Raw genomic sequence first — 12,886 nt, 5'->3', positions numbered from 1 at the left:
GACCTTAGGACCTCTTAGACACCAAAGCCTAAGAAGGGTGTTATTCTGATAACTACTATAGATCAGTTTCTCTGTATATCCCAGTTTTGGGGTGCACTGGGACAGCTACATTTAAATAAAACCAAAACAATTAACATCCTGTTCCTGGATGAAAATAACACTGGAATTTGTGTCCGGAATTATGAAAGGGAGTTCTGCCCCAAGCAGTGCCCAAGGAAAACCCCACAGTGCCAGGAGTGTGGAGTGAGTCAAGTCTATAGCAAGGTGAGAAAGCAAAAACAGGGTAGAGACTCTGGATGTCAGGGAGGGGTGAGCCAGGAGCAAAAAGGTGAGAACAGAAAGGACAGTGGCCTTCCTGACAAGGGGCACCATCCCACAGCACCCAAACAAAAAAACTGAGCTTGGTAATAGTAACAGAGCCAGCCAGCAGTCCACAAGTTACCTGGAAGTCCGCCAAGATAACAGGCAAGTCTGGAGCCAAGTCAGTAAGGAAGGATCAGGGGGAGGGTTGGTAAGGGACAAAGCTGAGTGCAGCACCTACACCGCAGCTCAGGCATGGGATTCCAGCTAAATGCCATTCCCCTGCAGCCAGCTGGAGGGCTCAGGCCGGAGAACCTAGTTAGTTCTCTCATAGTTTAGCTGGTTTCACAGCAGCCTGGCCCAAGGCGGTGCAACTGTGCCCTATCGGTGCAGCCCTTGAACGCCCGGCGGGGTGTGGGATGAGGGTACAGAGGAAGGCTACAGAGAAAGATGGTGAAAGGCTAGTGAGAGATGTTGGAGCCTGTTTGTACATGCAGAGCCCTAGGAGCATCCCTCTTAAATGGATGTGGTGATGGACCTTTCCATTACACAATCCTCTACAGAAATTGGAGGAATTAAGCAAAAGGCTGGGAACCCTGACAGAGGCTAAGGCCTCAGAGCAGCAGCCTAGATCGAGACCAGTCTGGACCCTCCCCATCCAGCACCACTGGTGACCCCTTCAGCTGGGAGAGATGCTAAAGATCCCAGAACTTGGCACATCCTCTAAAAAATACATGTGGAGCTAGGTCTGCCTGTCAGCTGGACAAATGGTGACCCGTGGGACAAAGCTACTGCCTTTCCAGCTGCAGGAGTCAGATGCTGCCCCTGAAGGAAAAGAAGGGCGAGTGCTATTAATTACTCATGCTTCTGAGTTGATGCTTTCCCTCTTCTTTATCTCCTTCAAAGCTGATCGAGTGAAGAAAGAAATTAATCCATGTCCTTGTTGAGCCTTTCCTATTAGCTCAGTCCGGGAAGTACAGAGTCTAAATGCAGTACCAGCTCAGGAGAGCCATCTGGGAGCGGGCTCTGCCGTGCAGGGAGTGGGGCATGGTGGTGCGTGTGTGGTGATGGGCTGCACCACAGCCTGGGCAAACTACACTGGGCTTCACTCCACTGCAATCTGTTTCTTCATCCTTAAATGTCTGTCACTTGAATATTGTCATTGGGCTTTTTGGGTAGACTTCCCCTTGCTTTTCTGCCTGTCAGCGCCCTGAGCAAAACCCCGGCTCTTCTGCACCAAGTGCTTGTATGTTTTTGCATTAGCATCAGGAATCCCCTCTGTCAAGGGGTTAAGGAAAAAGCTTATTAAAATCGTTTAAATGTGGTGCTAATTAGTTTAGATGTAATGAGCAGCATTAGGCGTCTGGTTGCTTTGAAAGGGATTGTTGAATAACCATTTCTGCCGACATTCCAATTTGCATAATGACAAGGTGTTGGCATTGCATCCACCATTAATTTGCTATATTTATAATGCCATTATGGAGCCACTCTTATCCTCGCGCACTATAAAAGGTATATGGAAATACAATATATGATTCTGCTTGTTTGGAAATTGCTTTTGGATATCTTTGCATTTTTGTAATAGTATTTTTGGCAGTTGACGGCTAGCAGCACCGGGAGGAGAGTCTGCCACACGTTTTTACTAGGGCTGAAATTAGATGTTGCCTCCACGTGTGCCTGAGTGTTTATTTTCACCAGTACTGAAGCAGAAGCAGCAAATGGGAGAGTGATCGGGTATGCTGCAGAGCATGCTCAAAGCAAACACAGTTTTTCACTCTGAATCATCACTACAAGGTATAGTGCTGGTGCTTTAAGGCCCAACGAGCATTCTTAATTGCAAATCTCAAAATATTTAGCAGGTCATAGAGAGTGCAGCTTGCTACTACAAATTCTTGGTCAACAGAAGGAGCTGAAGAAGCCCTAGCAGCAGCTCATCCGAGTGCTTTCTTCCCACGCTTCTCTTCCCCTTATGCAGTCTCTGGGGACGGAGGCATAGGAAATAAAGCTTGTCACCCTACCTAGGTTAAGCGTGGAAAGGCAGGAAAGAGTCCCTTTACGTCCAGGGCAAGTTCTTGTAATGTATGTATGTGGTTATGGGCAAAAAGAAAGAAAGAGGGGGAAAAAAAAGAAAGAAAATGAGCAGCATTCAAGATACTTGTACTAAGGTTAGTAGATTTATTTTCCTTCTCTTGAAAAAGCAGAAGTTTACCAAAGAGGGTGAATCTTTACTGTGTCAGTCATCATCCCACAATAATATTTCTGTGACTTGCAGTTCTTTGCTGTGGTGTCATCCCTCCTTTATTATCGTTGTAAAATGTTTCTGATTTGTAACATTACAGAGAAGAAAGTATAAAAAGTGTATTTTAAAATAAAAAGCCTAGTGCTTTGGGTGGAGCTAGCTACTTTCAGCTAGCTGAAGATTTGTCATGTAATGAGATTAACTTAGTAAATCATATACAGATACTGCCTGACCCTGAATGTCCAGACTTTTGGGCCCTGACCATGATTCGCCCTCTGTGTCCTTGTGTTTCTCTGTTGATACAGGTTGCATCCACAGGATTTCCAGCATCCACAGGATTTCTCCTGATTGGGCACTGCAGACTTAGCAGCTCTAGTTTTCTGAGGCTGTGATAACCTCCCGAGCTGCTTTGAAGCTTATTCTGTAAGATGAATTCACATCTCTGCCAGACAGCATCAGGAAAGTAGAAAGAGCTCTTACTGTCAGGGTTATTTTCACTGTGACAACCATCATTCTGTCCACCTGAGACATCTGTGTAATGTGAGCGTGTGCTTCAGAACAGTATGGGGGCGGGGGGAGGGGAAGCACCAGTCAAAGAATGTGGTTTATGTATGTAAACTGTTAAGGTAAATCCACTTTGTGAGACAAACTGATTAGGATCCCGTGCGTTTACATGCCTGGCCCCTTCATCTTCAGCGTCTGCTCTGACCTGTGCCTTGGTTTACCTCCCAGAATCTGACAAATCTTCCAATTTCATAGAAAATCTTTTTTTTACTTGCTCTTAAAAAAGGCTCTATGACAACCATATTTGCTTACTCTTTAAGGCAGAACCTGAAGATCTGCCCAGACATTGTAAAATCGTGTTCTGTTGAGTATTTTAATACATCTGCATTTGAGCAATACATTTTTATACGTGTAATACAGGAGTTCATGGTTATTTGCCAATACAGCAGACTACAAGCAGACACCATGGTGTATTTTGGGGAAATCAATTTAAATTCATACAGTCAAGACTGTATTTTTGATATTTTGCTTATGTAATATAAGAATAGAAACACAAAACATGACTGAGTTCAGTCTGAAACAGAAGGCCTCCAATACATGTGAAAAAAACTGAAGAATTCATCTAAAAAAGTGGCTCACTAAACCCACATTCCCTGCTCAACTGGAAATAATACCAAGAAATTTTGGGGGGTTGATGATATAGGGCACTGGTTTCCAATGATTTGGTATAGCATCAATGACGGTTGTATGTAAGCAATGACACAAAATATTTTGAAATATTTTCAGCTATCTCCCAATCATTTGGAATGTATCCATCTGTATTTCTGTGCTTTTTCCTGTTATTTCAATTATAAGACATTTTAGTGCTGTTTATTCAGTGAATGTGAACAACCGGAACTTGTGCGCTGTACGTTAAATAATTGAAGTAAAATAGATGTAGTTTCCTCTTCTTTTAACTCTTTCATTCATATAGAGAACAATGGCAAGATGCATTTAATGGCTGAATCATTTCTCCCTAATGCAGGCTTGCACCCTTGGATTTAACATTGACTTCATGGGAATTAGTACAAAAATATGCTGATGCTCCAGATCATCTTTGGTACGTGCCAAAAACGTCTACTTGAAAATATTGACTCAGACTCCAAATGTGTGGCTGGGTGTATCTGAGATGAGAATTTGTCCTCTGGCAAATGCTTTGCTAAATGTTCTCTTGAATGTGTTCCGCAGTTTGAATCCCCCAAGACTGAATTTTATGAATGAATAATAAAGTAATTAGAAAAAATTAACTCACAGAATGAACCAGAGCAAACACCTCCTGCTTGTGTCATAATCGTCTTTCCCTCTGTCAGTAGATTCTACTTACACTGCACCGGGGTCTCTGTTCCTCACTGATGACTCACTGAAAATGAGCTGCAATGCCTCCAACAAGCTCGGTGCAGGAGCGCAGAGCATTGCCTGCAGTGCGCAGCGTCAGGTAGGAGCCATATGGGGTCAGTGTGGGGGCTTTGGGGGCTTTTTATGGCTATCTAGTATGACAACCTCAAATTGCTGCATCAAGCCCTGTCTCAGTCTCTTAGAGAGCCAGAGTACCAATGGGCAGGAACACAGATGACAGAGTTAGGACATTCAGGCAGGTGAGAGCATCCAGCTTTAGCACATGGGGTGTGGAGCATTCAGACCAGGGATGCTCCCAAGAGCTGCCCTGTGCTGACACCACCAGGCCTCTCCCCGGCCAGTCTGTGACCGTGCAGCCTGACCCAACACCACAAACCAGCTGCAGAGCCGTGGTCCAGGGAGCATCGTCTGAATTAGCTCTTTGGTGCTGATACTTAAACAGCCTCTGCATACAGACCGTATCTTGTGACCAACGGGACTGTAGCGTGCCCTGGGCTGCCGCATGGCCTGCGCACCACAAGAGACAGGCGCTGTGGCTGAGGCTCTGCAGTTTTGCTCTTGACTTCTGTGAGCCCAGACATCCAGACGAGGTATTCGAGCAAGGATTATCAATAACTTCCTAAACTCTGCTGAGAAAGATACCTGTGGCTCTGTTTTCAGCACTGCTATAAAATGTGAGAAGCCTTGTTAAATCGAGTTTAATGACTAGGAATCTCAGGCTAACTGACTCCTTCATCCAACAGCTGTGAGTAATAATACTCACATGAACAGGTTTCACTGGCAGGATGCTAACTGACCTGGAGTAGGAAAATCATCTACTCAGAAGCTCTGAGCAGCTCCCTGTTGGAGCTGAATTATTTTCCGCCTGGGGGAATCGTTTGCAGCTCCCGGTGTGCGGGCAGGGTTTGAATTATCTCTTAATTAAGCTGGGTCATGTCCCATCTGAGCTAACCGTTCAGCTGCTACTAGCACCTGCTCAATCCTGGTCAGCAAAGGGTTAGTTTTAGTGTGGAAGAGTCTCCCGAGTATCCGTTTCCCAGTTGAGCTGGTCTTCTCCTGCCAGTAAAAGCCGCGCAGAGCTGTGCTCCAAGCACTACTTATAATGCTTGCCCTGAAATTTCTCTTCAGAGCATCTTCTATCGTAAAGGTTCTTATTTTCACAAATGCGAATGAGTCTGGTTCCAGACTCCTGGCACTTGCAAGCTTCTAAACGAGGTGGGAAGAGCACCCGAAGCGGAGCCCGCAGCATCCCTGCTCTGTTCCCGCACCCACCCGCACCCTGGAAACCGCTGTCCCTGCGTGGGACTGCGCATCCGCTGTCCATGCGTGGGTCTGTGCATCTGTAGCATTAGCCATCCCTGCAGATTTTCTTTCCACAACAGCTGAGTTCTTCCTACAGCGGGTGTGCGGGAGCGGGAGGCGGCTGCGGAGCGCCGGGCCGGGCGCGGTGCCTCTGCCCCAGGCCGGGGGCAGCTGGGGAAGCCGGGGGAGCCGGGGCAACCGAGCCCGGGTACCTTGGCCGTCGGGCAGCGGGGGACGGGTGCGCAGCCTTCATCCCCTCTCTGCTCCCCAAAATCGCTCCGGAAAACACTGGTTTCTTAAGATTACCCCTGGGAAGGGGGACGTTAAAATTCTACGGGAAAAAAAAATTTAAAAAAAGGGGGAGAGGGACACAAAAACCAAAACCTAGTGGGAAGCGAGAGCTGTTCCCTGGGCCCACGCAGGGAGTGCAGAACCGGGAGAAACGCGTCCCCGCAGCGTCCCCGGCACCCCTCACAGCCGCAGCCAGCTCGGGGTGCTCAAAGCGGTTCTAGACTTTTTCTTCGAAATTAAGAAAAAATATAATAAAGTAAGGATTATAACAGAGTGCCTTTGATACTAGTTTTAAAGTAATTAGGAGAAAGGGGATGGAAAGATTAATTTCTTTTTTAAAGTGGAGGAATCTGGATGAAAGAAACGATTTGCTCAATTTACATAAATCCAAAATATCAGACTCCCGGTCTGCGGCAACACAGGAGAGATGGCGAATTCTATACGAGAAAAATAAAAAGATTTTTTTTTTGTCTTAATATTGCACAACAGCAATCGGCAAAGTCAATTAAGAAAATGCAAACAAGGGAACTCAGAAACAAAGGCTATTTGCGTCTAAGAAATACGCTCTCAGAGTAAACGAAACGAGTAAAAGATGCTGCAAGACATCCCTCCAAACGCCTCATGAGCCAGGCGTTTTCCAGAGGAAACTTGTTAGGCACCAAATCAGCAGAAACCCAGGACTCAGCACCACGGGAAGCCGCCGTTTCCTTAAAGTTTATTGATTGATTTAAAGTGTTTAGCAAACAAAGTGCTTTCCGTATCATCTCTTGCTCATTACTCCCATACCTTATACATTAATTATAAAGTTAAAACTTTTTTTTTTTTTTTTTGTAACAACCAGAAATATACAGAACTGATTAACGTAAAAAAAACCCCAACCCCGCGCCCCAGCAGCCGCCCCCTCGGCCCCCGCCCCGCCCGTCCGCAGCGGCTCCTCCAGGGTCGGGTTTCGTTGCAGAGTGACGTATGTAAAAAAAATCTGTCGTCACCGTGAGGTCACGGGAGGCAGCGGCGCATCGTTGCCTCGGCAGTGTCGAGGGACAGGACCGATAGTTCTCTGTTTTACCCTGAGAGTCAAATGGGTACGTAATCTTTTTCTTTTTTTTTTAAGTTTTTGACGAGTGGCCAGACCAGAATAAAAACCAAGCCCCCAAAAAATAATAAAAATCAACCCACATAGCAACGAGGGACGGTGAAAATAAAAATACAGGTAACGATGATTTACATCTACTCGTATGTACACGGGGGAGGGAGGTTTTCCTCCTCCTCCCCCCTCAGAAGCGCCGTCCGGACACATCGCATATAAAAAGGGTCGTAGAAATGATGGCGGGCGGCGGGCTCGGGGGCCGGGGCTAGGGGTGGCCGGAGCCGGGGGTGGCCGGAGCCCCGGTGTCGCTGCCAGGCGGCTGTGGCTGTCACCTCTCGGGGCGGGGGGAGAAGCCGCCCGGCGCCCCGAGCGCCCGAGCCGGGCGGGCCCTGAGGGGCGGCGGGGTGCAGCGGGAAGGGGCCGGGGGGCGAGCAGCAGGAGGAGGGGGAGGAAGGGGCGTCGGGCTTATAGGTGCGGGGTGTAGAAAGCCGGAGCGCCGTAAGTCTGCGAGCCCAGGACGAAGGGCGAGAGGACGGCGGGGCTGGGCAGGAAGGGCAGCTGGGCGGCGCAGACCAGCCCGCCGGCGGGGTGCCCGGCGTAGCTGCCGGGCCCGTGCATGGAGAGCGGGTTGCCCATGGGCGGCGAGTGGCTGAGGGGGCTGAGCCCCCCCGCTAGCGCCCCGCCGCCCAGCCCGCCTCCCGCCCCGCCGCCGCCGCCGCCACCGCCGGTGGGCGCGCTGGTGTCGGCCCCCGGGTTCTGCTTCTTCCACTTGGTGCGGCGGTTCTGGAACCAGATCTTCACCTGCGTCTCGGTGAGGCTGAGGGAGAGCGCCAGGTTGAGGCGCTCGCAGACCGACAGGTACCGCGTGGACTTGAACTTGTTCTCCAGCGCCACCAGCTGCTCGTAGGTGAAAGCTGTCCGCGCCCGCCGGGGCTTGCCCGACTTGGAGTCCGAGCCCGTCCGCTTCCGCTTGGGCTTGGCCTGCTGCTGGCTCTGCGGCGGCCCGCCGGGACCCGCCGCCGGCTGCTGGGGCGGCGGCGGCGGCGGCGGCGGGGGGGGCGGGACGCAGCCCGGTTCGGCCGCCTCGGCGTGGAGGTGGCCCGGGTCGGCCTCGCCGGGCGCCGCCGAGCTGCTGCCGCCGCTGCTGCTGCTGCTGCTGCTGCTGCTCTCCTCGCTGCACAGCTCCTCGTCGTCCGGCAGCTCGCTGTCGGGGCTGCGGCTCGGCCGGCTGCTGTAGTCGAGGTCGCAGTCCTCGGCCTTGTAGAGCTCGCCGTCCTCTGCGGGCAACCGACAGCCGCTGTTAGGCCTCGCCGCCGACGGACCCAGCCCCCGCCCCGTCCCGACCCCGGGCCCCTCCCGGGCTGAGGGGCAGCGAGGGGACACCGGCCGCGCCGCGGGGCAGACTCAGCCCCGCTGCTCCTGGGACAGGGGGACGCGGGAGCCCGGCCCCCCCGCCCCGGCCCTGCGTCGGGGACGCGCTGGGAGCGGGGGGAACAAGGCGAGGAGCCGCTCAGGAGCGGCCGTGATGGGGCTCCGAGCCCCCTCCGAGGCCGTCCCGGGGGCTGCGGGGCCGGGGAAGGGCTGCCCAGCCCGGGGAGGCTTTGCCAGCGCTGCCCCTTCCCCGCCGCCCACCGTGGGCGACAGCTGGCATAGGGGCGCGCCCCCCCCCCCGCCGCCAGCGCCCCCCGCGACCCGCTCGGGGGCTGTGGGGAGGGAACGGGGGGGTCCCCACGCCCCCCGCCCGTCCCCAGCCGGCAGCGGAGGTGCCACATCGCTGGTCAGAGTTTTAGCAGCGGAACCTCCGCATCGGTGGGAGGTTTGCCCGGTTTTGCTCGGGCGTTTTTAACCGTTTCCTCGCCTGGTTTGACCTCTTGTCACTCGCTGAGATGGAAGTATTAAAGCGGAGTAAATACTTGTATTGATTAGCAGAGCAGATACAAACTTAATTAAACTCATTTTGTGTAATGTACAAACTAGTTAATGGTCATTTAATTTATTTGGGTTTATATTACGCTCCAATTAGCGGGTCTTCATCGGAGAGCAGGGTAATTATCCGATATTTAAGGCTATTGGACTTCTGCTGACGGTTCTGTCATTATGAAGCCTGAAAGCAAATGGCGTTTTCCAGTGCAGAGCCTGACCCTGGCCGGGGGCTCGGGCTCCTCGGGGGTCGCCGGGCGGGGACCCCCGCCGCAGGGGCGCGGGGCGCGGGAGGCACCGCGGGCAGGTCGTGGAGCAGAGGCCCACGGGTACCCTCCTTTTAGCGGTTTTCGAGTTCTTAGAGTGCTTTTAAACACTTCTAAACTTCCCTCCGCTCGCACCTGCATCGGGGGTGCAACTCCGGGAACCCCCGAATCAAGGGCTCCTTTAACTTGGTTAACCGAGGCAGGCAGATAGAAAGCGAAACGCTCATCTGTCACCCCTATCCCGGGCGTGCTTGAGCTGGTTTTAATCCTAAAAAAAACTGAACACGCTATTGCACCTCAAACTCGGTCCATACCCTAAACGCCGGACACCCGACGGCCCGTATATACGATTAGGGGTGCTCTTAAAAAGTGTCTTGTTCGACGAGCTAACATCGGACGTGGCTGGCTCACGAAGAGAAAGAGGGACAGGGAAATTTATTGTAATCCTTATCACCCGGAAAATATCTCTTAATAACTTGGGGTTCATTAAGAATCCTTTCCATCTCTCCGTTCACATCGGCGCACGGAACACGCAGTGACCTCCGCGCCCAGCCGTGAGCCCCGCCGGGTTTGTCCCAGCCCCGCACAGGGGGTGCGGACGAACAGCTTGCAACCTGTAGAATCCGCTACAAATTGCAGCGCGTAATTTTGTGCAACAACAGTTCGTAAAAAGTGCGCGTAGCTACGGCTGCGGGGCAGCCCCGAGGCTGAGCCGAACGCCGGCGCGCAGCGCCCGACCGCGCAGCGGGCAGGGAGCGGGCAGCTGCTCTTTCAGAGTTTATTTCTTTTCTTTTTTTTTTTTTTTTTTCCTTCCTCCCCAGTAAACTCTATGAAATCCCAGCCGTAGCTCACCTACAATTTTCTTTAAAGAGAAAGATGCAGCGCGAATACGATGGGTGATGGGGCTTGACGCTGGGCTTGCAATTTTGTTTCTGGAAGATGTTAAATGTTAATTTAATACGGAGTTTTAACTATTTTTTTTTAACAGTAGATGAGTTTTACGAGCGGTGCGCGACAAGCGCTGTTTTCACTCTCCTTTTACCAGAAAGCCTTTGCATTTTCCGGGCGTTGGTACTTTTCTGGCCAGAGCCACTTTTCGGAACACTTCTCCTAAATGAAACCACTGCTTGAGCTAATATTAATCACGGCGGGGAAAGGGAGGAATTAAGCATCGTGATTTTCGAGCAGTCCTGGCTCTATTCGCGACTCTTGCCATAATATTAAGGCGGTAGGACCGAAGAGCTGAACGTTCGAAGTGTCCGGGACACTTGTCAGCAGACGAAGCGCACCGCTCCGAGATGCCTCCAAATATATTTATTTTTAGAGAAGGGATAGAGTTGCATTTCTCTCCTTGTCTGGAGATAAAAGCGTGAGATTAGCCACAGGCTGACCTCGTCAGTCTTTCTGATCGCTCAGATCTATTTAGTATGACAAAAAGTCAGATGAGTTTAAAGGAATAATTACCCCAGCTGCGCACTGCTTTTAGAAATCTCTTCCGAATTCTGTTAATGCCCCGCTCCTGCTTTTTTGCTGTAGAGATGAAAAATGCCTCTGTTGTGTAAGGCTCGGGCTGAAGCAGATTCCAGAACTCTTTCGCTGCCTAATTTTAATGGAAAGAGCCATGCTGTGGCGGGATTAGAAAGCTCCGAGTCCTCTCCCGCCCCAGATGCAGAGAAATTATTTTTCCCTGTCCGAGAAGTTTATCCCCCGCCACCAGCGGCCCCTTCTCCCTCCTCTCAGGACACAGAACAGATATTTTCCCACAGCTATCGTCTTTTACTCGGAAACCCTCCGCTATCCCCCGAGTCGCGGTGTTTAGAGGTGAGAAAGTTGGGATATTTGGACCCAGAAAGAAAAAGCAATCTAGAGCTCGGGTCGAATGCAATTCCCGATCAATAGCGAGCCCTAATAAGTGTAATAGGTTTTAATCGAGTAATTATCCGAATTTTGACCCTATAATTTAGATGTTAGGGAAGAGTTTGCAAGGTGCTTGAAAGAGATATGCACAATTCGATAATAGGATATCGATCCAGGCAGTCCTACATGCCACTCTGGGGCGATTTCCCCCATTATCCAGCCTCTTTACGCTGCTAAGCACATTTTACCTTAAATGTAATCGAAGGAATTTAATTGTTTTTCCAGAGATAACCAGCATTTTGTCACAATTAGTCTGATTTGTCCTAAAAAAAGCCAAGGGAGAGAGAAAATTGAATCTGTCGCCCAGAGCAACGGGCAGCAGGCTGCGGGGGGGAAGAGACGGGGACAGCGGGGCTGGAGAGAAGGTGCATAAAAGTCATAAATGCCTGGGGGGACCCACGCGTGGAGGGGGTGCGTGGGGGCACGGAGAGAAGGGTTCTCCTTGCCGGGGCCGGAGCTCCGGGCCCGCCGCAGCCTCAGCTCCAGGAGCCGCTTAACAAGTTTGCCCGAGCCGGGGCTCGCACCCAGGGCTGCCTCCTCCCAAGAGGAGGAAGAGGATGGCGGGGTCCCTCCCCCACGCAGCCGGCCCGGCACCGATCCTGCCTCTCCCGGGGATGCGCAGGTCGGACAGCGCGGGGTGCCCCCGCCGAGCCGAGCCCGGCCGGTGCCGCGCCCCGGGGCCACGCCGCCAGCCGCGGGGGGATGCGCCCGCCCCTCCGCCCGGCGGGGCCCCGGCCCGGCGCGCTTCCCCACCTCTTGCCATCTCGCAGCAGGAGCGCAGGGAGCGTTTGCCCTTCCCCGGGAGCCAGCTGCTCCCAGGGCTGCCGGCGGGGGACCGGCGGTCTTTACAAGCATGCAAGCCCCTTCCTCGGGGGAGCTGAGTGCAGCCCCCCCCATGGCGGGGGCGGGAAGGGGGGGGGGGGGCCGCCTGCGAGCCCCCAGACCTACTTACTGATCAGGTCTGCGGACTTCTTGCACGTGTCGAAATCTTCGGCGAGAGCCTTTTGCTCGGCCAGCTCCGTCCCTGAGTCCTCGGGCTTATCCTCCGCCCCCAGCGTGAAGTCGGTGCCCACCGATTTGTACAAGACGGCGCACTGCCTCCTCTTGCTGTTGAATTTGTTAGGGTCCAGGATGTCAAGCACGGAGAAGGAGGTGGTTCTGTGCACCATGGGCAGCGCGGCCACTGCCCCCTCTTGTCCGGGGGTGTTGCTCTGGTTGTCCCCTTGCCTGTCCCTATTTCCAGGGCAGGAGTAGAGCGGCAGCTCGCCGCCGGCCGACAGCCGCTGCTCCCCATGGCTGTCCATGCCTTCCCCGTGCAAGCCGCAGGGCTCCCCGCCGATGCCCGCCGCGGCTGCGGGGGCTGTCACCGCCGCGGCTGCCGCTGCCGGGATGGAGATGTCACCGACCTTGTCTCTGCTCACATTCATGACTCTTTGCAGAGCCCCTCTGGGTTGCAACTTCTCCCCCCCCCCTCCCCCCCCCCCCTCCGCCTTGCTCCCCCCCCCCTCCCCTTCCCCCGGCGAAGTTGAGCTGGAAACTCCTCCCCGGCCCCGCTCGGCTCGGGGGCGAGCGCTGCCTGCAGCTCCCCGGGCTGCGCTGGGGCCGGCCGGCCGGCAGCCTCCGGGAGAGGCAGGAGTCACAAGGTGATGCTCGGCTCAGAGCCTC

General features: G+C 52.9%; 1 protein-coding gene across 1 annotated transcript; it reads right to left on the bottom strand.

Moving 5' to 3' along the window:
• Positions 1-7,583: 7,583 nt before the first annotated feature.
• NKX1-1 (NK1 homeobox 1) lies at positions 7,584-12,648 on the bottom strand. Its single transcript, XM_056326288.1, has 2 exons — positions 12,174-12,648; positions 7,584-8,395 (listed from the first exon to the last, which is right to left on the bottom strand). Exons 1-2 carry the CDS (start codon positions 12,646-12,648, stop codon positions 7,584-7,586), a joined length of 1,287 nt encoding a protein of 428 aa, XP_056182263.1.
• Positions 12,649-12,886: the final 238 nt, after the last annotated feature.

The sequence above is a fragment of the Falco biarmicus genome, chromosome 1, assembly GCF_023638135.1.
Source record: "Falco biarmicus isolate bFalBia1 chromosome 1, bFalBia1.pri, whole genome shotgun sequence".
Classification (NCBI taxonomy): Eukaryota; Metazoa; Chordata; class Aves; order Falconiformes; family Falconidae; genus Falco; species Falco biarmicus.
Note: the sequence above shows the minus strand (reverse complement) of the source record. Positions and strands in the feature narration are given on the sequence as shown.

Coding starts and splice junctions, on each gene's coding strand:
- NKX1-1 (XM_056326288.1), bottom strand. CDS start 12,648: ATGAATGTGAGCAGAGACAAGGTCGGTGACATCTCCATCCCGGCAGCG. Junction 8,396..12,173: donor GAAGTCCGCAGACCTGATCA/GTAAGTAGGTCT, acceptor GGTTGCCCGCAG/AGGACGGCGAGCTCTACAAG.